Raw genomic sequence first — 21,479 nt, 5'->3', positions numbered from 1 at the left:
CTTTCTTTCTTTTGTTTTTTGCTTTGTTTTGTTTTTCTAAGACAAGGTCTCTCTGTGCAGCCCTGGCTGTCCTGGAATCTGCTCTGAAGACCAGGCTGGCCTTGAACTCACAGAGATCCACCTGTCTGCCTCCGAGTGCTGGGGTGACACGCGAGCCCCACCCTGCTTGGTTTCGGTTACTTCTCTGCTGCTGTGACAAGACCATGGCCATGGCACCTGAGGGGAGGAAGGATTTATTTGGGGCTGACATTTTCAGATGGCCAGAAATCAATCGTTGTCATGGCAGGAGCATGGCACCTGGCAGGTGTGCGCTGGAGCAGCAGCTGGGCACTCATGGCTGTGCCCACAAGCAGAAGGTGGAGACTGTTGGAACCTTCAGCCTGCCCACAGTGACAGGCTTCCTCCGATAAGGCCGCTCCCACTAGTCCTCCCCAAGCAGTCAGGAATGGAACCAAGAAATGCCTGAAACTTGTCGAGGGGACATCTCATTCAAACCATGCTTGGCCATGGTGTTTATAACAGGAGACAGGAGAGTAACCGTGCGGTGCATCTTCTGTTTTGTTTTGTTTTAAAGTCCGTAGTTGTTACCTCGTGGCAGGAGGACACGGACCTCTTCCCAGTCTCCTGTTTCTTGCTTTGCGTGCAGGTTTCACCGTTTATCCTGGCGGCCGATGGAGTCTCGAGGTGGGCCAGGTGTATATCATCACAGTTGATGTGTTTGACAAAAGCAGCACAAGGGTTCATATTTCAGACGTGAGTCTCATTTGTTTTTGTTGTTTTCGCTCCCTGTCTGAGACAGGACCTCACATAGTCCACACTGGACTTTCAGCTAGCTGCGTAGAAGACAATGATTTTGAACTCCTGATTTTCTGCATCTATTCAGGAGAGTGCTAGGATTACAGATGTGTGCCCATGTCCAGTTTTATGTGCTTCTAGGCATCGAATCCAGGGCCTCAAGTACACAAGATAAGCACTTTCCCAACTGAGCCACACCACAATCCTCTCTTATTTTCTCAGGTCCGTTGTGGACAGCTCCTGGCGTGGGCCATCTGAGTGGGAGAAAGCAGTCTTTCTTCCTTTGCTCTGAATCTTCACCTTTGTAAATGCAAGTTATTAGTTGTGGTTATTATTATTACCATTCACTAGTGCTGTCCTTGGGGGAATGTTAACCTGGAAGTCATAATATGATCGGGGTTACAGGCAGGAGTTGAAGACCCCAGTAACAGCTGGGGACAGGCCTCTCTCTGCACATCGTACTTCTGCGTCCTGCCCAGAACTGACAGGGTTGAGAGTTAGGCATTATGCATCATGAATACCTTCTTAAATCACACCTTTCTGACAGACTTCCCACGAGGGAAAGCAAAAGTTTTGTTCTTTTTTGAATCAATTAATTATAGCTTGGTGTGGTGGTGGCGCACGCCTTTAATCCCAGGACTCAGGAGGCAGAGGCAGGTGGATCTCTGTGAGTTTGAGGTCTGCCTGATCCAAAGAGTGAGTTCCAGGACAGCCATGGCTGTTTCACAGAGAAAAAACTTTGTGTGTACAAGTGGTTTTCTGCATATATGTATTCCTGATACTGAACAGAGGCCAGGATAGGGCATAGGATCCTCTGGAACTAGAGTTACATGGTTAAGAGCTGCCGTGTCGGTACTGGAAACTGAACCAGGGGTCTTCTGGAAAAGCACAGGACTGAGCATCTCTCCAGCTTCTGTTTATCTATTTACTTTTTGGCTTTTCTTTTTCTTTCTTTCTTTCTTTCTTTCTTTTTTTTTTTTTTTTTTTTGAGTCAGGACTTCTCTGTGTAGTCTTGCCTGTCCTGGAACTTGCTCTGTAGACTGGAGGTGGCTTCAAACTCAGAGACCCGCCTGCCTCTGTCTCTAGGACTAAAGGTGTGTGCCACCACGGCCTAGCTTCTGTTTATTTAATTTTAATTATGTGTTTGTGGGTATGTACATGTGTGTGCAGGTGCCCAGAGACCAGATGTGTTGGATCCCCAGAACTAGACCTATAGGTGGTTGTGAGTTGCCCTGTGGGTGCTGAGAACTGAATTGGGCCTTCTACAAGAGCAACAACTGCTCTTAATGACTGAGCCATCCTTCCAGCACACACACCCGACCCCTGTTCTTATGTCTTCATCCCTTAAGTGCATAGCTACAGTCTTATCTGTGGCTTGGCTTAAAATGGTTTTAGGGAAATGTATTTGGGGAAAAAAATACATCTTCAAATTTGTTTTGCCGTTGGACTGGTTTCAGAATCTCAAAATCACGTTCCAGTTTCTGAAGGAATATTTTGAAGAGCAACTAAGTACTTCCAATGGATCTTACCATGTGTTAAAAGCCCTGAAAGATGGGGTTGCGGTGATAAATGCGACCCTGACTCCCAGCACTCAGGAGGTAGGTGTCTCAACAGCCGGCCAATCCCTAGGAGCCCTGCAGGGTGGGCTGCTGCGATTTAAAGCACCTGTGACATGCCATCTTCCTCTGTCACGCCACACACACGGTACTGCATGCCTCTACAGACTGTTCTTCCACTGCAGATAGCACACAGTTCCTCTAAGAAACTTTTCCAAGCTGGGCAGAGGCTGGTGGCGCACGCCTTTAATCCCAGCACTCGAGAGGCAGAGGCAGGCAGATCTCTGTGAGTTTGAGACCAGCCTGGTCTACAAAGCAAGTTCCCGGACAGCCCGAGATATTACACAGAGAAACCATGTCACAAACAAAAATAAAACAAGAAAGGGTCTCAGGAGATCTATTTTGACATTTTTTCCTTGTTTCTGCAGAGTACTCAGCCTAAAACGTATGAAATCAGTCACCAGCAAGAAGTGAAGGTGTATTTTCCCATCCAGCTTACACCCAGCTTTCTGGCATTTCCCCATTATCCTCTGGGAATACCAAATCGTTACAAAGTTCAGGTATGACATCCTCTAATAGTGGGATTCCCTAGTAGGTTGTTTTGTTGAGAAAGTTGTGACGTGTGGTTCAGACTAGCCTTGAACACCGTGTAACCTCAGGTTCTCCAGACTGCAGCACGTGAGATGCACAGCCTGGCAATGCAGTGCGGGGATCAAACCCAGAGCTCCACTCTGCCTGCCGGGCTGCACCCCAGCCCCAGATTCATTGTTGATTTTTACCTCCCCACCAAACCTAAGAATTGCCATGCTTTCTGTGTGGCCATCTGCCATCTCCTTGTGAGTTTTACGATGCTTTGTCCCATTCCCTGATGCCCCTGTGACCTTGTGTGGCAGGAGAGCTCCTTACCCTCTCCTCCCTTTAATCCTTTTCTCATCATTTCCTCCTTCCTGGCCGACTCACGGCCTCTTGACATGTGCAGAGATCGTTTATTACATCATTTTATTAGTTTCTAAACTTGACTTCACCAGGCAGGTTCTACATTTTCACTTAGATTTCCCTTTCCTCCCAGAAGAGTTCAACATGGGTTGTGGTTTTTCACAGGTGGAGGGAGGTAGTGGCAACTTCACGTGGACCTCTTCTAACGAAACGGTGGCCATGGTCACCACCAAAGGAGTGGTCACCGCAGGTCAGGTGAGAGGGAACAGTACCATTTTGGCACGAGATGTACAAAATCCTTTTCGATATGGAGAAATTAAGGTAAGTGTCTCTTGAAAACCAAGTATCTTTGGGACACCGCTGTCTAAATTTGGTTGGGATTTTTTTTTGTAAATAAATTACGTGTATGAGTGTTTTGCCTCCATATATATCTGTGCACCACTTTTGTGCCTAGTATCCATGGAAGTCATAGGAGGGCACTGGATCCCATGGAAGTGGAGTCTCCAGCAGCTGTGAATTGCCATGTGGATTCCAGGAACTGAACCTCTCTCCTCCGCACGAACAGCGAGAACTCTCACCTGCTGAGCAGTTTCTCCAGCCCCATGATTTCTAATTGTTTGTTTGTTTGGATTTTTTTCTTTTCTTTCTTTTCTTTTTTGAGACAGGGTCTTTCTGTGTAGCTCTGACTGTCCTGGAACTCGCTTTGTAGACCAGGCTGACCTCGAATTCACAGAGATCCACCTGCCTCTGCCTTTCAAATGCTGGGATTAAATATGTGAGTCACCACCAACGGGCTACAATTTCTAAATTTAATTTCAGGACATGTTCAAAATTACATCTAATCCAGCTTGACTATTTGAAAATTTTACTCAAGACTTGAGGTCATGGCTCAGCTGGTAGAGTGATTATCATGCACAAAAAACCAGGTTCAGTCCTTAGCACCCACAAAACTGGGCATGGAGACCGTGCTTGTAATCCAGCACTAAGGAGGTAAAGCCAGGACAATCAGAAATCCAGCACCATCTTCAACTACATGAAACCCTATCTCAGTAAATAGAGCTAAAGTAAATTAAAATGTTATGAAATTCAACCTGAAAGTTCATATTCCTTAAATAGTTCGGAATATGAGTTGATTCCTACTAAAGAGTCCTATATTTAGCCGGGTGGTGGTGGTGCCGCCTTCAGTCCCTTCAGCACTCAGCAGGAGATGGATCTCTGAGTTCAAGCCCAGCCTGGTCTACAGAGCAAGTTCCAGGACAGCCAGACCTGTTACACAGAGAACCCTGTCTCAGAAAACAAAACAACAACAACAAAAGACCCATATGTTTGGTGTCTGTGTTTGCTTTCTCAGTTGTAAAATGGGCTGGTCTTGGGCTGGGGACGTAACCCAGTGGCAGAGAACACAACCTACCCTGTGCAAAGCCCTGCTTTTTCTCCCCAGCACTGTGTCTGGCTTTTCTGGAAAGTTTGGGAATCCAAGCTCAGGTCCCCACTTTGTAAGACAAGTTCTTTACAATTGAGCTCATGTTCCCAGTCCTAACCATTAAAAAAATCACTTTGATACATGTAATCTTTTAATATTTAATATTGCACGTGCATATGCATGTTGAGGGTGCATTTGCCACAGCAGTGCGTGTGGAAGTCGGAAGACAGCTTTGTGAAGTGCTTTTCTCCTCCACATCAATTGACAACCAAGGAAATGCTCCACAGACAAGCCCATGGGACAACTCAGAGGCCGTTCTTCAACTGAAGTTCCCTCTTCCCGAGTGTATCAGGTTGACAGCCAAGATTAGCCACAAGGCCTGAGTACCAGAAATGGAACTCAAGCCACCAGCGGTGTGTCTGTGTCGCGGGCGTCCATCTGAGCCCCTCGCTGGCCCTGTACAGTCATCAGAGGCTTCCATGTTACCCTTATTACTAGCCTCATACTTTGGCGAGTTAAACTACCTGTGAAAGACTGAAAATACTTGCCAGGTCTGGGAGTACATACCTGTCATCACCCCAATTTGGAGTTAAAGGCAGAAGGATTAGGAATGTGGTCATTTTTTAAAAGATTTTATTTATTATGTATGCAGTGTTCTGCATGTACACCTGCAGGCCAGAAGAGGGCACCAGATCTCATCACAGATGGTTGTTAGCCACTATGTGGTTGCTGGGAATTGAACTCAGGACCTTTGGAAGAGCAGTCAGTGCTCAGAACCTCTGGAACCATTTCTCCAGCCCCAAGACCCTGTCTTAAACAAAAAACAAGGCCTGAACTTTTTTCTTAGACTAATTATATGACCATTTTTCTATTTCCTCCAGTGTATGGCATATAATGCTTTTCCTTGTGTGACTTGATATTGTTTGTTTGTTTGTTTTTTGAGATAGGATTTCTCTGTATAACAGTCCTAGCTGTCCTGGAACTAGCTCTTGTAGACCAGGCTTCTCGAACTCATGGAGATCCACCTGTCTCTGTCCCCGAGTGCTGGGATTAAAGGCATGCACCACCACTACCCAGCTGTGATCTGACGTATGTCATCACGTCATAATCATTTAATGAGTGCCTCTAGGTACTAATAAGTACTAAGTACCATAGCCCCCCACCAAAACATGACATCACTTCCTACCTCAAAGAACTAAAATCTATGCAGGAAGATTTCTTTGTTTTTTATTTTCTCTTTTCTTTTTTTACTTTACTTTACTTTACTTTTTTTTTCTTTTTTGGCTTGTTTTTTGAGATGTTTCTTTGTATAGAATTTGCTCTGTAGATCTGGCTGGTCTTGAACACACTGAGATCTGCCTTCCTCTGCCTCCTGAGTGCTGGGATTAAAGATGTGTTCCACCACCCAGTGGTAGTGCACACTTTTAATCCCAGAACTCAGTTTGAGGCCAGCCTGTTCTTTGTACTGAGTTTTAGGACAGCCAGAGCCACATAACAGAGAGATCCCATCTCAAAAAAATCAATCAATAAAATTAATTAATAATTTTAAAAACTTCTCTTTGCCGGGTGGTGATAGCACAGCACTTGGGAGGCAGAGGCAGATGGATCTCTGTGAGTTCGAGGCCATCTTGGTTCACAGAGTGAGTTCCAGGACTGACACTTCATAGCTACTGAGAAACCCTATCTCCAAAAACCAAAAAAAAAAAAAAAAAAAAAAACCTACTCCTAGTAGATAGAAAAATCCTTGTGGGCCTTGTGGGTGTGACTAGTTAATGAGGTGTGACTAGTTAGTGATGATTAGGAACAAGATTTTGGAAGAAAAAGGCAAATAAAAGCCAGAGGGCCACAGCCGGACGTGGCCTCTTTGAATAGCTTTTACCAGGACTCCTGTTGCTCATTCACATATTCCAGATGCTGCTTTCTTTTTGGTTTTTTGAGACAGGTTTCTCTGTGCAGCATTGATATCCTGGAACTGCCTCTGTAGCCCAGGCTGGCCTCAAACTCACAGAGCCCCGCCTGCCTCTGTCTCTCAAGTGCTGGGGTTAAAGGTGTGTGCCACCACCCCTGGGCAAGACCCTGTTTTAAAACAGCAAAAAGTGGACAGATTGAGAGGATCCTGTAGTTGGAAATTTCTTTGGGCCACCAAGTTGGAAATTTCTTTGGGCCACCAACCAGCTCCCAATAAAGACACAGAGACTTCTTATTAATTATGAATGCTCAGCCTTTAGATTATGTTTGTCCCACTAGCTGTTATAACTTAATTTAATCTGTTTCTGGTCATTTACATTTCGCCTCAGGCCTTCTCTACTTTTCTTTCATTCTGTCTGTCCTGCTTGCCTGCTCTTCCAGGGCTGGCTGGGCCGCGGCGTACCCCTGGTATCTTCGTCTCACCCTTGTCTCCCTCCGTCTCTCTCAAGCCTAGATTCCTTCTACTTACTCTCCCTACCCAGAAGTCCTGCCTATACATCCTCCCTCAATATTGGCCATGCACCTTTTTATTAGGCCAAGCAGGTGCCTTAGGCAGGCAAGGTAAAACAGCAACACAGCTTTACATAATTAAACAAATGCAACACATCTTTAGATAGTTAAACAAATACAACACACTTAAATAGTTACAATAATATTCCACAACAGGTCTTACTTGGGGAGAGGGATCAGTTGAGACAGGGTCTTATTCTATGACCAAAGTTTGCCTCAAACTCATTATGTAGCTCAATCTGGCCTCAGACTCTTGGCCATTCTCTTGTCTCAGCCCAAATGCTGGGATTGTAGGATTAAAGATTTAATGAGCAGTTGGATAAGGCAAGTAAAAGATCTGAAGCTACAGAGATGGTGTGAAGGTTTCCAGTTCTGACAGCAGCATACATAGGGAACACAGGAAAAGGAAGCATTGCGTGGGATTCTCACCGCCATCTCTCACTGCCACAGCACCGCATTGTTATGCTGCGTTGTGTTTTTGTTCTTGGGTATTTTTGTTTTGTTTTGTTTTGTTTTGTTTTTTGACAGGGCCTCTATCTATAGCTTCAAATTCATGGCAATTCTCTTGCATCCACCTCTTAAGGGCTTAAACCCCAGGCCAGGGCCACTGTGTCCAGCTGTCCGTCACTGTTCAGGGAATCACAACAAGGGAAGAAGTGCATCTAAGTGCAGTGTACCTGTGATCCCCAGAACTCAGGGACAGAGGCTGTGGTATCCAAGCCATCTCTGCCACACAGTTAACTCAAGGCCAGCCTGGATGACATAAAACCTATCTCAAGCCAAACAAAGTACATTTTCAGTGTTTTTCCCAAGTAATTTTAGTCAGTTGAATCTGTAGATGCATAACTCATGTATATGAAGGGCTGATTCTCTGTTATCCTGGTTAGATTTTTGGCAGCTTGGCATAGGCTTAGAGTCATTTAGAAGAGGGAACCACAATTAAGAAACTGCCCTGACCATATGGGTCTTTGTGGAAGCCAGTGGTACATTTTCTTAATTAATGGTTGATGTGGAACGGCCCAGCCCATTGTGGTTATAGCATTTGGGCTTCTAGCATCTGCGCTGGTGGTCCTAGACACTGTAGGAAAGCAAGCTGAGAAGCCATGAGAGCAAGCCAGTAACCTGTTTTCCTCCATGGCCTCTGCCTCAGCTCCCTTCTCCAGGCTCCTGCGCTGACTTCTGTGTATGGTGGACTTTTCTCCTCGAGTCACTTTTGGTCATGGAGTTTATCACAGCAATAGAAACCCTAAAGCACGTGTATGTGTTTATATTAAAATATATATTAACTGAAGTTGGGCATGGTGGTGCACGCCTTTAATCCCAGCGCTTGGTAGGAAGAGGCGGGCAATCTCTGAGTTCAAGGCCGTAGTGAATTCTACGACAGCCAGGGCTACACAGAGAAACCCTGTCTCAAAAAGAACCCAAAATAATATGTTAGAGAATACCTTTGTGTTATCTAACCTAAGTTATTATATAATTTGTATATAATAGATCAAAATCATGTTATATTACATATACATAATTTATGTAATTATATAATTTTATCTATAATATATATAATCATATGTTTTTAACTGGAGGCCTAGCTTGGCATAGTAGGCTTTCCTCTTATGCACAAGGATCTAGGTTCAACCCCTAGCACCGCCACCAAAAAAAAAAAAAAAAAAAAGGAAATGGAAGAACATGGGACCTAAAGTAAACTTTGTAAGTAACAATGTATTGAGAGAATATACATGTGGCTGTTGAGACAGGATCTCACTACATGACCAAGCCTGCACTTGACTCTATCCACTGGCCTGAGCTTCTCAGGGCTAGAATCAGATTTGTGCAACCACACCTAAATGTGTGAATTTATGTATATATTATATGTGCATATGCATGCAGCGTGTGATTATGCATGTATTTACATATCTCTTCTAAGACTTTCCTAAAGGTTAATTGCTTTTCCTCAAGATATATGTCATGAAGCTGAACAAAATGGAACTGTTACCATTTCAAGCTGATGTGGAAATTGGTCAGATTATTGAGGTCCCCATTGCAATGTATCATGTAAATACAGAGACCAGAGAGACCATCGCATTCACCGACTGCTCTCACCTACCCCTGGATCTCAGCTCGGATAAGCAAGGAGTCTTCACTCTTTATAAAGAAGGCAAGGCAAAGCTCTTTCTAGTTTTCTTCTTCATCCTTGAATTAAGGGACCATTCACCTCTGTAGTTTAATTAATACAATTCCTTCTCTTCTACTCTCTCTTTCCCTCTTTAACACACACACACACACACACACACACACACACACACACACACACACACACACACTCTCTTGATCCTGCTATGTAGCCTAGGCTGACCTTGAATTCATAACCTTGTCTAAGCCTCCTGAGTACTGTCGTGAAAGGCTTGTGCTTCTCTATAACGCCTCTCTATATACACCTTCTCTGTAAGACCTGTACCCTGCACCTTCTCTGTGACACCTTTCCCCTACACCTTCTCTGTGACACCTTTCCCCTACACCTTCTCTGTAAGACCTGTACCCTACACCTTCTCTGTGACACCTTTACTCTGCACCTTCTCTGTGACACCTTTCCCCTACACCTTCTCTGTGACACCTTTACCCTGCACCTTCTCTGTGACACCTTTCCCCTACACCTTCTCTGTGACACCTTTCCCCTACACCTTCTCTGTAAGACCTGTACCCTACACCTTCTCTGTGACACCTTTACTCTGCACCTTCTCTGTGACACCTTTACCCTGCACCTTCTCTGTGACACCTTCATTCTGTCAACTGTAGTGAAGTAGGTGTTCCTCTGCTCTTTTTTATATATTCATAAAACCTCCCAAGTGTCACCATGTCTGTTTGAAACCATGTCTTTTGATTGAAAGGTATTAAAAACCCTGGACCAATGCACTGTTCTAGTGTGCACATAGCAGCCGCGTCTGCAGGCCACACTGTGCTGACAGTCAGTGTGACTGGGCATGAAGAGCAGGCTGCGAGCAGCGCCACATTTGCTGCGTACGAGCCTCTAAAGGTGAGCTGTCCGTCGCTAGGCCTGGTAAAGCCCTGGCTACTTGCCGCCCGTCCTCTCCACGAAGGCTCAGCCATCAGGATCTGTGGGAGTTTATCCCCCAAGCTGCCTGAATGAACTCATTCAGGAACAGCTTTTCTTTTCTTTTCTTCCTTTCTTCTTCTTCTTCTTTTTTTTTTGTTTGTTTTTAGACGGAGTCTCATGTAGCCCAGGCTGAGCTTCAATTAGACATGTATCCAAGGATGATCTTGAACTTCTGCTCCTCCTGTTTCTACATCACAAGTGTGGGGTTACAGTAGTATTCAGTCACACGCAGTTCATGCCCTGCGGGTTGGAACACAGGCCTCATGCATGCTAGGCAAGCTTCCAATCAACCAACCAATAAGCAAATAACCCCGCCCCCAACTGAACCACATCTCCACCTGTCATTAGTAATAATATAAAATATTATCTTTATCTTGCATTAGCAAATTTTAGGTATTTAACTTTCTTATTTAATAATGAGGTATAAGCTGTGGGAAATTAATCACCTGAGACATCAATTCTAAGGTAATATCTGATTTTTACATATGTATATATCTCTGTAGGCACACCTCACACAGACTACTAGCACAGTTCCTTTTGAAGATAGCGATCTTTCAGCAACCTCCTGTCCTATGGCAGAGGAGTCAGTCATATTTACCCCCTCGTGTTTATGTATTTTCAGAATAGCAGCCATTATTTGGGGCCATTAGGGTTAGTCCATTAAATATTATGACAAGTGGTTCAAAATAAAAGCAGGGAGAGCCTACCTATTTGCTTAATTCCATCAAAAACTAAAATTGAGGGGCTAGATAGATGACTTGGCAGGTAAGAGCACCATATGGCGCTGTAGAACTGCCCAGAGGTGACCTGAGTGAGGGGATCTGTGCTAAAGCGGAAGAGGGAGACCTCACAGGGCCTCAACCCCACACAGAAGCCCTACAGGCAGCGAAGGAAGCTGAAAGCAGGAGCCATGGTCCCCTCCATGGAAGAGGCACCAGCTGGTTCTTGTCTTAGTTATGGTTACTGTTGTTATGAGGAAACACCATGACCAAAAACACGTTGGGAAGGAAACGGTTCTTCTGGCTTACATTTCCGCATCATCGAAGGAAGTCATGACAGGAACTCAAACCTTACAGGAATCTGGGAGGCAGAAGCTGATGCAGAGGCCTTGGAGAGGGGCTTCTTGTTGGCTTGTTCCCACAGCTTGCTCAGCCTGCTTTCCTTCAGACCCCAGGACCAGCCCAGGGATGGCACCACCCACAATGGACCCAGGCCTTCCCCATCAATCACTAATTAAGAAAATTCCTTACAGCTTTATCCTGTGGAGGCATTTTTTTTTTCTTTTTGGTTTTTCAAGACAGGGTTTCTCTGTGTCACCCTGGCTGTCCTGGAACTCACTGTGTAGACCAGGCTGGTCTTGAACACATAAAGATCCACCAACCTCTGCCCTCTGCCTCCAAGTACTGGATTAAAGGCTTGTACCACCACTGCCCAGCTGTGGAAGCATTTTTTTTTCAAGACAGCGTTTCTCTGTGCAGCTTTGATGCCTGTCCTGGAACTAGCTATGGTAGACCAGGCCTCGAACTCAGAGACCCACCTGCCTCTGCCTCTCAAGTGCTGGGATTAAAGGCATGGGCCACTACTGCCCGACTGGAGGCATTTTCTTAGCTGAGGTTTCCCCCACTCAAGTTGACATAAACTATCCAGCACAGTATCCAATGCCAGATGGTCAGCCCTGAAAACACACATTATACAGACTGGACAGGCTGTATTTGTGTACTTAGGAATATATATTTATATACACATAAATACTTATACGTATGTAACGGCAAAGAGAAAGAAGCCATGAACTTGAGAGAGAACAAGGGAGAGGTGCATGAGAGGAATTGGAGGGAGAAGAGGGAAGAGAGAAAACTATATAAATGTGTTATATTCTCAGTCAGGCATGATAGCAGATGCATTAATCCCAGCACTAAGGATGCTGAGGCTGGTGAGTCTCAAGTTTGAGGTCAACCTGATCTACAGAGCAAGCTCCAGGGCAACCAAGGCTACATAAGTGAGAACCTGTTTTCAAAATAAATAAATAATGAAAATAAAGTTAAAAGATTATAATCTCAAAACAAAAATTATAGGGGCTGGGGAGGTGGCTCAGAGGTTAAGGGCACTGACTGTTCTTCCGGGGAACCTAGGGTTCAATTCCCGGCATCCACGTGACCGCTCACAGCTGCCTGTTATTCCAGTTCTAAGGGGCCTACACCCTCACACAGATATACATGTCCTCACACAGGCATACATGTAAGCAAAACACCAATGCACATAAAATGAAAATTATAATAAAGGAGAGACCCTGTCTCAAAAAAATTATAGAGAAAAGGTGTGGGTAATAGTAATCAGAGAGAAAGGGGTTATGAATCTGAAAGAGAGCAAGGGGAATATATGGGAGAGCTTTGAGAGGAAAGGGGTAGATAGACAGACAGACAGACAGACAGGGGAGAGATAAATAGATTTTTTTGTTTGTTTTTGCTTTTTGAGACAGAGTTTCTCTGTGTAGCTTTGGAGCCTGTCCTGGAACTCTCTCTCTGTAGATCAGGCTGGCCTGGAACTCACAGGGATCCACCTGCCTCTGCCTCCTGAGTGCTGGGATTAAAGGCTTGCGCCACCAGTGCCCGACTGATAGATATTTAATCCAGGCACTGGGGAGGTGGAGGCAAGAGGATCAGATCCAGGAGTATGGGAGACCAAACTCTTTCCAAACAGATAATAATAAAACAATTCCCTAACTATGTAAGATGAATCTGCTTCAGGCTGTGAACCCGGTGGAAGTGGCCTTGGTGACGTGGCAGTCTGTGAAGGAAATGGTGTTTGAAGGGGGCCCTCATCCGTGGATCTTGGAGCCTTCCCGATTTTTTTTGGAACTGAGCATGGAGAAGCCAGAGAGCATTAGAGTAACAGAGGCCCGGCTGCCAGCTAAGAGGAAGCAGAACCAATATGTCTACCGAGTCCTGTGTCTGGATTTAGGAGAACAAGTAAGGAAAATAGCCTCTTCCTTCCCTCCCTCCCTCCCTCCCTCCCTCCCTCCCTCCCTCCCTCCCTCCCTCCCTTGTTTGTTGAGACAGGGTTTCTCTGTTTATCTGACTGTCTCATAGACCAGGCTGGCCTTGAACTCAGAGGTCCACCTGCCTCTGCCTCTGCCTGTCTGAGTGCTGGGACTGAAGGTGCGGGGCCTCATCATTGTCTGGCGTTAGTATGATGTCGCAATCGTTTTATTTATGTGTACTTGTATTTGCCTTCATGTGTGTAAGTGTGCCATGCTCTTAACCACTAGGTCATCTCTCTTCCCCCCCCCCCCCAGTTTTTTTGTTTTTAACTTTTGGATACTTACATATCTATATTTTGGCTTGGTTTTTTGAGATAGTCTTGATGCACCCTGTCTATTCTGGAACTTGCTTTGCAGGTCAGGCTTGCCTTGAACTCACAGAGACCTACCCGCCACTGCCTCCCAGTTTTGTGTGCCAGCAAACCAGGCCCATATAACTTTTTTCTGGGTTTCACTAGCTTCCTTAGCCTGATTTCCTTCTTCACATGTGCCCTGTGTGCCATGTAGAGATTGTATTCACACATGTGCGGGCACACACGTGCAGATGCCCATATAGCCTGCAGTTGACATTGGATGCCTTTGCTAATCACTCTCCGTTTTATTTATTGAGACAAGGTCTCTTGCTGAGCCTGGATCTTGCTAGTCTAGCTAGCCAGCTTGCTCTTGTGTGCCGTCTCTGGTCCTGGGATTACAGATGGCTACCATGCCTTTTTGGCTTTTAGGTAGGTTATAGAGATCCAAACTCCAGCCCCCCACATTTGCACACTCAGCTATCTACCCAGCCCCTAGTCAGGGCTACACAGAGAAACCCTGTCTCAAAAAACAAGAACAAAACAAAAGACTCTTCTCCCCCCCCCCCGCCCCGCCAGCTATGAAGAAGTGGACTTGCTGACTCCTACAGTAAGTTCTTTTCAGGGTTCTGAGGGTTGCTACACTTCTCTGCGCATCGGAACTGCTGACTCTGCCAGCACTGTGCACCATCCCTTTCTCTCTGTCCTCACTAGTAAAGCATTTCCATTCACTACTGTGTCTGCTCAGGTTTTCCTAATAAAAATAAGCTTCAGGGACTAGAAAAACTAAGCTTAGGGGTTAAGAGCACTTTCCTGTCTAAAAGCATGAGGAGTTCTGGAGAGTTCTGATCCCAGTTATGATATATAATATCTCAGTGCGTACATATTTGTGTGTGTATGTATATACATTTGTGTGTGTGTGTGTGTGTGTGTGTGTATCTGTGTTGAATGTTCATGTCTATTGATGGACACTTTGGTTGCTTCCATGTTTTAGCTACTAAGTTCTGATCTGATCTGAAGAGTCTGAAGAGCTCTGGTCCCAGCACCCATGCTATAAGCCAGACGCAGTCCTGCCCACACCTGGAACCCCAACTTCTGACTTAACTGGAAAAAAACAAACACACACCATCCCACCCTCCTCCAGGGCTCCAGGTTCAGAGAAAGACTGCCTCAAAGGAATAGAGCAGAGAGGTGGAGGGAGCTGCCTCTTGCCCTCCAGTGGCCTCTGTGTGAAGTATTGTTAGTAACCCGGTGGGTCTACTATGTGGTAGCACCCATAGTCTAATGGGTGTGTCCACTAGGGCATGAACAGCCATATCTCCAAAGAAGAGTGATTCTTCCTCAGTAGCCATTAACTGCCAACGGCTCCTCCTATAGAGCGATGGGACCTTGGGGTCCCGTTCCCATCCACACTGTATTTTTTTAAACCAAAATAAGTAAATAAGATAAAATACAATAAATAAGCTTAAATTTTTTTATTGCTATTTATTGAGCTCTACATTTTTCTCTGCTCCCTTCCCTGCTTCTTCCCTACCCCTTCAACTGTCCCCCAAGGTCCCCATGCTCCCAATTTACTTAGGAGATCTTGTCTTTTTCTACTTCCTACTTCCCATGTAAATTAGATCTATGTAAGTCTCTCTTAGTGTCTGCATTGTTGTCTAAATTCTCTGGGATTGTGGTTTGTAGGCTGGCTTTCTTTGCTTTATGTTTAAAAACCACCTATGAGTGAGTACATGTGATAATTGTCTTTCTGGGTCTGGGTTACCTCACTCAAAATAATGTTTTCTAGCTCCACCCATTTTCCTGCATAATTCAAGCTGTTGTTATTTTTTTCTGCTGTGTATTACTCCATTGTGTAAATGTGCCACATTTTCCTTATCCATTCTTCAATCGAGGGGCATTTAGGTTGTTCCCAGGTTCTGGCTATGACAAACAAAGCTGCTATGAACATAGGTGAGCACATGTCCTTGTGGCACGATTGAGCATCCATTGGATATATACCCAAAAATGGTATTACTGGGTCTTGAGGAAGGTTGTTTCCTAATTTTCTGAGAAATTGTCACACTGACATCCAAAGGGGCTGTACCAGCTTGTATTCCCACCAGCAATGCAGAAATGTTCCCTTTTCCCCACAATATCTCCAACATAAGTTGTCATCAGTGTTTTTGATCTTGGCCATTCTTACAGGTGTAAGATGGAATCTCAGAGTTGTTTTGATTTGCATTTCTCTGATGACTAAGGATGTTGAACATTTCCTTAAGTGTCTTTCAGCCATTTTAGATTCCTCCATTGAGAGTTCTCTATTTAGGTCTGTATTCCATTTTTTTTATTGAATTATGTGATCTTTTGGTGTCCAATTTCTTGAGTTCTTTGTATATTTTGGAGATCAGACCTCTGTCTGATGTGGGGCTAGTGAAGATCTTTTCCCATTCTGTAGGCTGCCATTTTGTCTTGTTGACTGTGTCCTTTGCTTTACAGAAGCTTTTCAGTTTCAGGAGGTCCCATTTATTAATTGTTTCTCTCAGTGTCTGTGTTGCTGGGGTTCTAATTAGGAAGTGGTTCCCTGTGCCAATGCATTCAAGTGTACTTCTCACTTTCTCTTCTATGAGGTTCAGTGTGGCTGGCTTTATGTTGAGGTCTTTGATCCATTTGGACTTGAGTTTTGTGAATGGTGATAGATATGGATCTATTTTCATTCTTCTACATGTTGATATCCAGTTATGCCAGCACCACTTGTTAAATATGCTTTCTTTTTTCCATTTGATATTTTTTTGCTTCCTTGTCAAAAATCAGGTATTCGAAGATGTGTGGATTAATATCTGGGTCTTCTATTTAGTTCCATTGGTCCTCCTGTCTGTTCTTATGCCAATACCAGGCTGTTTTCAGTACTGTAGCTCTGTAGTAGAGTTTGAAGTCAGGGATTGTGATGCCTCCAGAAGCTCTTTTATTGTATTTGATGGTTTTGGCTATCCTGGGTTTTTTGCTTTTTCATGAAGCTGAGTACCGTTCTTTCAAGGTCTTTGAAGAATTTTTCTGGGACTTTGATGGCCATTGCATTGAATCTGTAGATTACTTTTGGTAAGACTGCTATTTTTACTTTGTTAATTCTACCTACCCAAGAGCATGGGAGATCTTTCCACTTTCTGGTGTCTTCTTCAATTTCTTTCCTCAAAGATGTAAAGTTCTTGTCATATAAGTCTTCCACTTGTTTGGTTAGAGTTACTCCGAGATATTTTGTGCTATTTCCACACTGTAATTTTGACTGCACAAGTGACCACGACTGCTGAGTAGCTGTGGTTCACAATTGCCTGTAATTTCTGCTCCAAAAGATCATCCCCTGGTCTTTGTGGGCTCCTGTATACACAGGGCTTACACTCTCTCACACACACACACACACACACACACACAACTACACACACACAACTACACACACACAGGTCTTCATGGCCAGAGAGTTGTTTCAGTAATTAAGGAGAGCCTATTGCTCTCTCAGAGTACCTGAGTTTGGTTCCCAGCACCTACGTCAATAGGCTCACAACTGCCTATAGCTTTAGTTCCAGAGGATCTCTACGCCTGTGGCCTCTGTGGGCACATCCACCCACTGCGCACGCGCGCACACGCACACGCACACACACATGCATGTGCACACACACGCACGATTTTAAGAATCGTCTTCTTTTTTATTTTTTTGGTTTTTTGAGTCAGGATTTCTTTGTGTAACACAGCCTGTCCTGGAACTACCTGTTATACACCAGGCTGGCCTCGAATTTACAGAGATCCGCCTGCTTCTGCTTCCTGAGTGCTGGGATTAAAGGCGTACACCACCACTGCCTGGTGAGAATCTTTTTTAAAATATTTTTTGTTTAACTTTATTTTATGTACATTTCCATGGGTGTCGGGTCCCCTGGAACTGAAGTTACAGACAGTTGTTAGCTGCCATGTGGGTGCTGGGAATTGAACCCAGAATCTGTGGAAGAGCAGCCGGTGCTCTTAACAACTGAGCTATCTCTCTAGCCCTAATTTTAAAAATCTTAAAAACAAAAATAATAATTTTTTTCAAAAAGACAAAAAACAAGAAGTTCCAAAGAGTAAAGGGATGAACGGCTTTCCATCCTGAAGTCACAAACTTATGTATTTTTATTCTTCTTACAAGGAAATGAAGCTGCTGTTGTTAGCCACACCTGAGTCACTGATAGTGGGTTGTCTGCTGAGAACGTGGGATGGAGCAGGCAGTGCTTCCAGTGCTTTTTGAAATGCAAATTTATGCTTCATTTCAATTTATATTATAAATTAATACTTTTTTGGTTTTGGTTTTACGAGACTGGACTTATCATCTGTGTAGCCCTGCTCTCTTTCTTGATTGCTTTCTGCCATTTAAAAAACAGATTATTTGGGCTGGAGATCTGACTCAACAGTTAATAGTACTGGCAGCTCTTCAGAGGACCCAGGTTCAATTCCCAGCACCCATGTGACAACTCACAGTGTGTAACTCCAGTCCCGGAAGGTCTGGCTCTCTCCCACATACATACAGGCAAAACAATGCACATAAAAATAGATTATTTAATGTATAGTGGGGAAGGCACATACCTTTAAGAGATTTGTCTGATTATTATATTCAGAAGGGCTCCTCTACAATGGCATTAGGTTCATTCTGACTTATGTAGTTGGGCACAGTATACATGTAAATAACCCTCTGATGTTTCCTTAAAGGTCCTCACGGTACGGATTGGGAATCACCCAGGTGTTCTGAACCCTAGTCCCTCTGTGGAAACAGTGCAGGTGCGCTTCATCTGTGCCCACCCTGCCAGCATGTTGGTGACACCAGTGTACAAGGTGGCAACTGGCACTCAGCCATGTCCTCTGCCGCAGTACAACAAGCAGCTGGTAAGTGCAGACTGTGCTCCAAAGACACAGGCACTTTTGTCTCAAGTGTTTGCAAGGGTCTGAAATGCAGCTTTCAGCTATGCTGGGATTACAGGTGTGTGCTACTGCGGCTCCCCACACCCACCCCTCTCTTCCTGCTCTCCAGTGCCTGATGGCCCTGTTACCGCGCGTGCCCCCCCCCCCCCCCCACTCTCCATGCCCTCTTACTGAAGCCTGTTTTAGTACAGGCATTTTCTCACACCTTCCTCTCAAGTGACCGGAGTTTGTGTCAAGTTGACATAAAGCTAGCCAGCCCAGGGACTAAGTGTCCTTACACGCAGTCGAATCAGGACTAGAAAGGTGGCTCAACAGTTAGGAACAACCATGTCAGGAGTTTCACTCCTGTAACCACAGTTTACGAAACCCAACACCCTCTTCTGGCCCTCTTGGGCACCGGCACATACATGGCTCACATGCACATTTAGGTATACATGAATACACATAGACAAAGATGAAATCCTTTTTTAAATAATGAAGCAACAAAATTCCTAAAAAGATTTAAAAAACATTTGGTGGAATATATAGGGGGAATTGAGATATTGACTCTGTATTTAATGATGCTACATTAATGTGTGTGTGTGTGTGTGTGTGTGTGTGTGTGTGTGAGTGAGTGTGTGTGAGCACGAATGCGCGTGTGCATGCACCTGCATGCTTGGGCTGTGACACACAAGTGGAGGTCAGAGAGCAGCCACAAGTACCAGCTCTTTCCTTCTATCATGTTTGAAACAGGGTCTTCTTCACCACTGCGCATGCTAGGCTAGCCACCTTTCTCCCCCCCCCCCCCCCCCCCCCCCCGTCTCCACCTCCCATCTTGCTGTAGGCGCTAAGATCAGAGACACACACTGTATCAGGCTTTATGCAGGTTCCAGGGGTCTCAGCTCAGGTGCTCATGCTTGTAGTGCAAGCGCTGTAAAGCCCTCTGAGCCATTTCCCCAGAACTTACGTTGGCATTCTTAAGCACAGGGCAGTTGGAGAGATGGACAAGTGATTAGTTCTTGTGCAGACCTGAGTTTAGTTACCGGCACCCACATCCAGCAGCTCCTAATTACCTGTAACTCCAGCTCCAGAAGATTCTATGAGTCCTTCTAATCTCAGTGGGCATGGATACACGCATGGAGGACGTACACATACACATAGCCAGTGGGTACCTGCCTACATGGGCATGGATACACACATGAACATACACATGCACATAGTTAGTGGGTACCTGCATACGTGGGCATGGATACACACATGAACATACACATGCACATAGCCAGTGGGTACCTGCATACGTGGGCATGGATACACACATGGACATACATGGCATGTGGGTAGGGTAAAGTGCCATAATAGTTACATCATTCAGAAATCAAAATGCAGCTAACAAAATTCCCTGTTGAAAGAGGGAACCGCTTGTTGGTCCCAGACGCTCAGCCACAAAATAATCACACAGAAACTATATTAATTAAATCACTGTTTGGTCCATTAGCTCTAGCTTTTTATTGGCTAAATCTTACATTAATTTAACCCATTTCTATTAATCTGTGTATCGCCATGTGGCAGTGGCTTACCAGCAAAGTTTCAGCATGTCTGACTCTGGTGGCTCCATGGTGTCTCTCTGACTCCGCCCTTCTTTATCCCAGCATTCAGTTTAGTCTTTCCTGCCTATCTAAGTTCTGCCCTATCAACAGGCCAAGGCACTTTCTTTATTCATTAATGGTAATCACAGCACACACAGGTGACACCCACATCACTGCCCCCAAGCCCTGAAGCTGAGGAATAAAGGGAAGAGGAAGAGGAAGCACACATACCCCATGTTAACAAGTACTGGGCCAAGGCTGAGAGGAGATGTAATTTCTGTCTTCAAGCATAGCTACTGAATTAACTAAATTATTGTATGTGTTCATATGTTTTGTGTGTGTGTACAAATATGTTTGCCATGGTTTGTGTGTGGAAATCAGAGGACTACTTTGTGAAGCTGCTTCTCTCTTTCCATCTTTTATTAGTTCCAGGGATAGAATCCATTCCAGGATTTTATAGCAAGGGACTAACCCACTGAGCTGATCTGATGGCCTCAAATTTTTATAAAAAGTCCTTTCTGACTTTTTCTTTTCATGTAGATTCCTGTGTCCAGCCTCAGGGACTCAGTCCTGGAACTGGCAGTATTTGATCAACATGGGAGGAAGTTTGATAATTTCAGTTCATTAATGCTCGAATGGAAATCTTCCAATGAGACGCTAGCCCATTTTGAAGACTCTAAGTCAATGGAGATGGTAGCCAAAGATGATGGCAGTGGACAGACCCATTTGCACGGTACTGTAAGAGGCCTGCGGGTGTAACCAGGCATTTGCTACGGGGTTCACATGCTGCCTGTGAGCAGTTGTTTCCTTCCAAATTTCATCATGTTGCCTTCATCTTTGATATATGTGCTTTCTTTGTATTTTGTTTTTCAAGACAGAGTTTCTCTGGGTAGCCCTGGCTGTCCTGGAACTCACTCTGTAGATGAGGCTAACTTCCATCGAACTCGAGAGGTTCGCCTGCTTCTGCCTCCTGAGTGCTGGGATTAAAGGCGATGCCACCACTGCCCATCTATTTGTGCTTTTTTAATAGAAAAACATGAAGGCAGGATTGGCAGTGCCACTTGGTGATAGACCATCTATGTAGCCTGTGATAGACCATATATGTAGCCCGTGTGAGCCCCTGGGGCCTATCCCCAGTGCTGAGAAATCCAGAGGGGTGAGAAAGGAGAGAAAGAGAAATGGGAATATCTGGAAATGTTGCCCATTTGGAAGTGTTTTCCTAACTGTGAAGCCCTAGATTCGGTCTTTAGCACTATATAAACAGCGTGGTGGCTCTCATACCTGTAATCTCAGCACTTTGGAGGTAGAGGCAGTAGGATCACTGGTCTGGGCCCATGAGATGCCTCAGTAGTTAAGGTGCTTGCTACTGA

General features: G+C 44.8%; 1 protein-coding gene across 1 annotated transcript in view; it reads left to right on the top strand.

Moving 5' to 3' along the window:
- Nup210l (nucleoporin 210 like) overlaps positions 1–21,479 on the top strand; it is a 91,775-nt gene that overhangs the window by 27,212 nt on the left and 43,084 nt on the right. Inside the window, exons 9-17 of the mRNA XM_087897331.1 lie at positions 647–753; positions 2,253–2,393; positions 2,780–2,911; positions 3,453–3,608; positions 9,142–9,340; positions 10,071–10,216; positions 13,042–13,263; positions 18,335–18,508; positions 20,650–20,842. Of these exons, the coding sequence (XP_087753457.1) occupies positions 647–753; positions 2,253–2,393; positions 2,780–2,911; positions 3,453–3,608; positions 9,142–9,340; positions 10,071–10,216; positions 13,042–13,263; positions 18,335–18,508; positions 20,650–20,842 (1,470 nt within the window). The remainder of the gene's footprint in view (positions 1–646; positions 754–2,252; positions 2,394–2,779; positions 2,912–3,452; positions 3,609–9,141; positions 9,341–10,070; positions 10,217–13,041; positions 13,264–18,334; positions 18,509–20,649; positions 20,843–21,479) is intronic.

Source organism: Myodes glareolus, chromosome 17 (genome assembly GCF_982192425.1).
Source record: "Myodes glareolus chromosome 17, mMyoGla1.1, whole genome shotgun sequence".
In the NCBI taxonomy this organism is placed as follows: domain Eukaryota; kingdom Metazoa; phylum Chordata; class Mammalia; order Rodentia; family Cricetidae; genus Myodes; species Myodes glareolus.
This window is presented reverse-complemented; position numbering and strand designations above follow the sequence as displayed.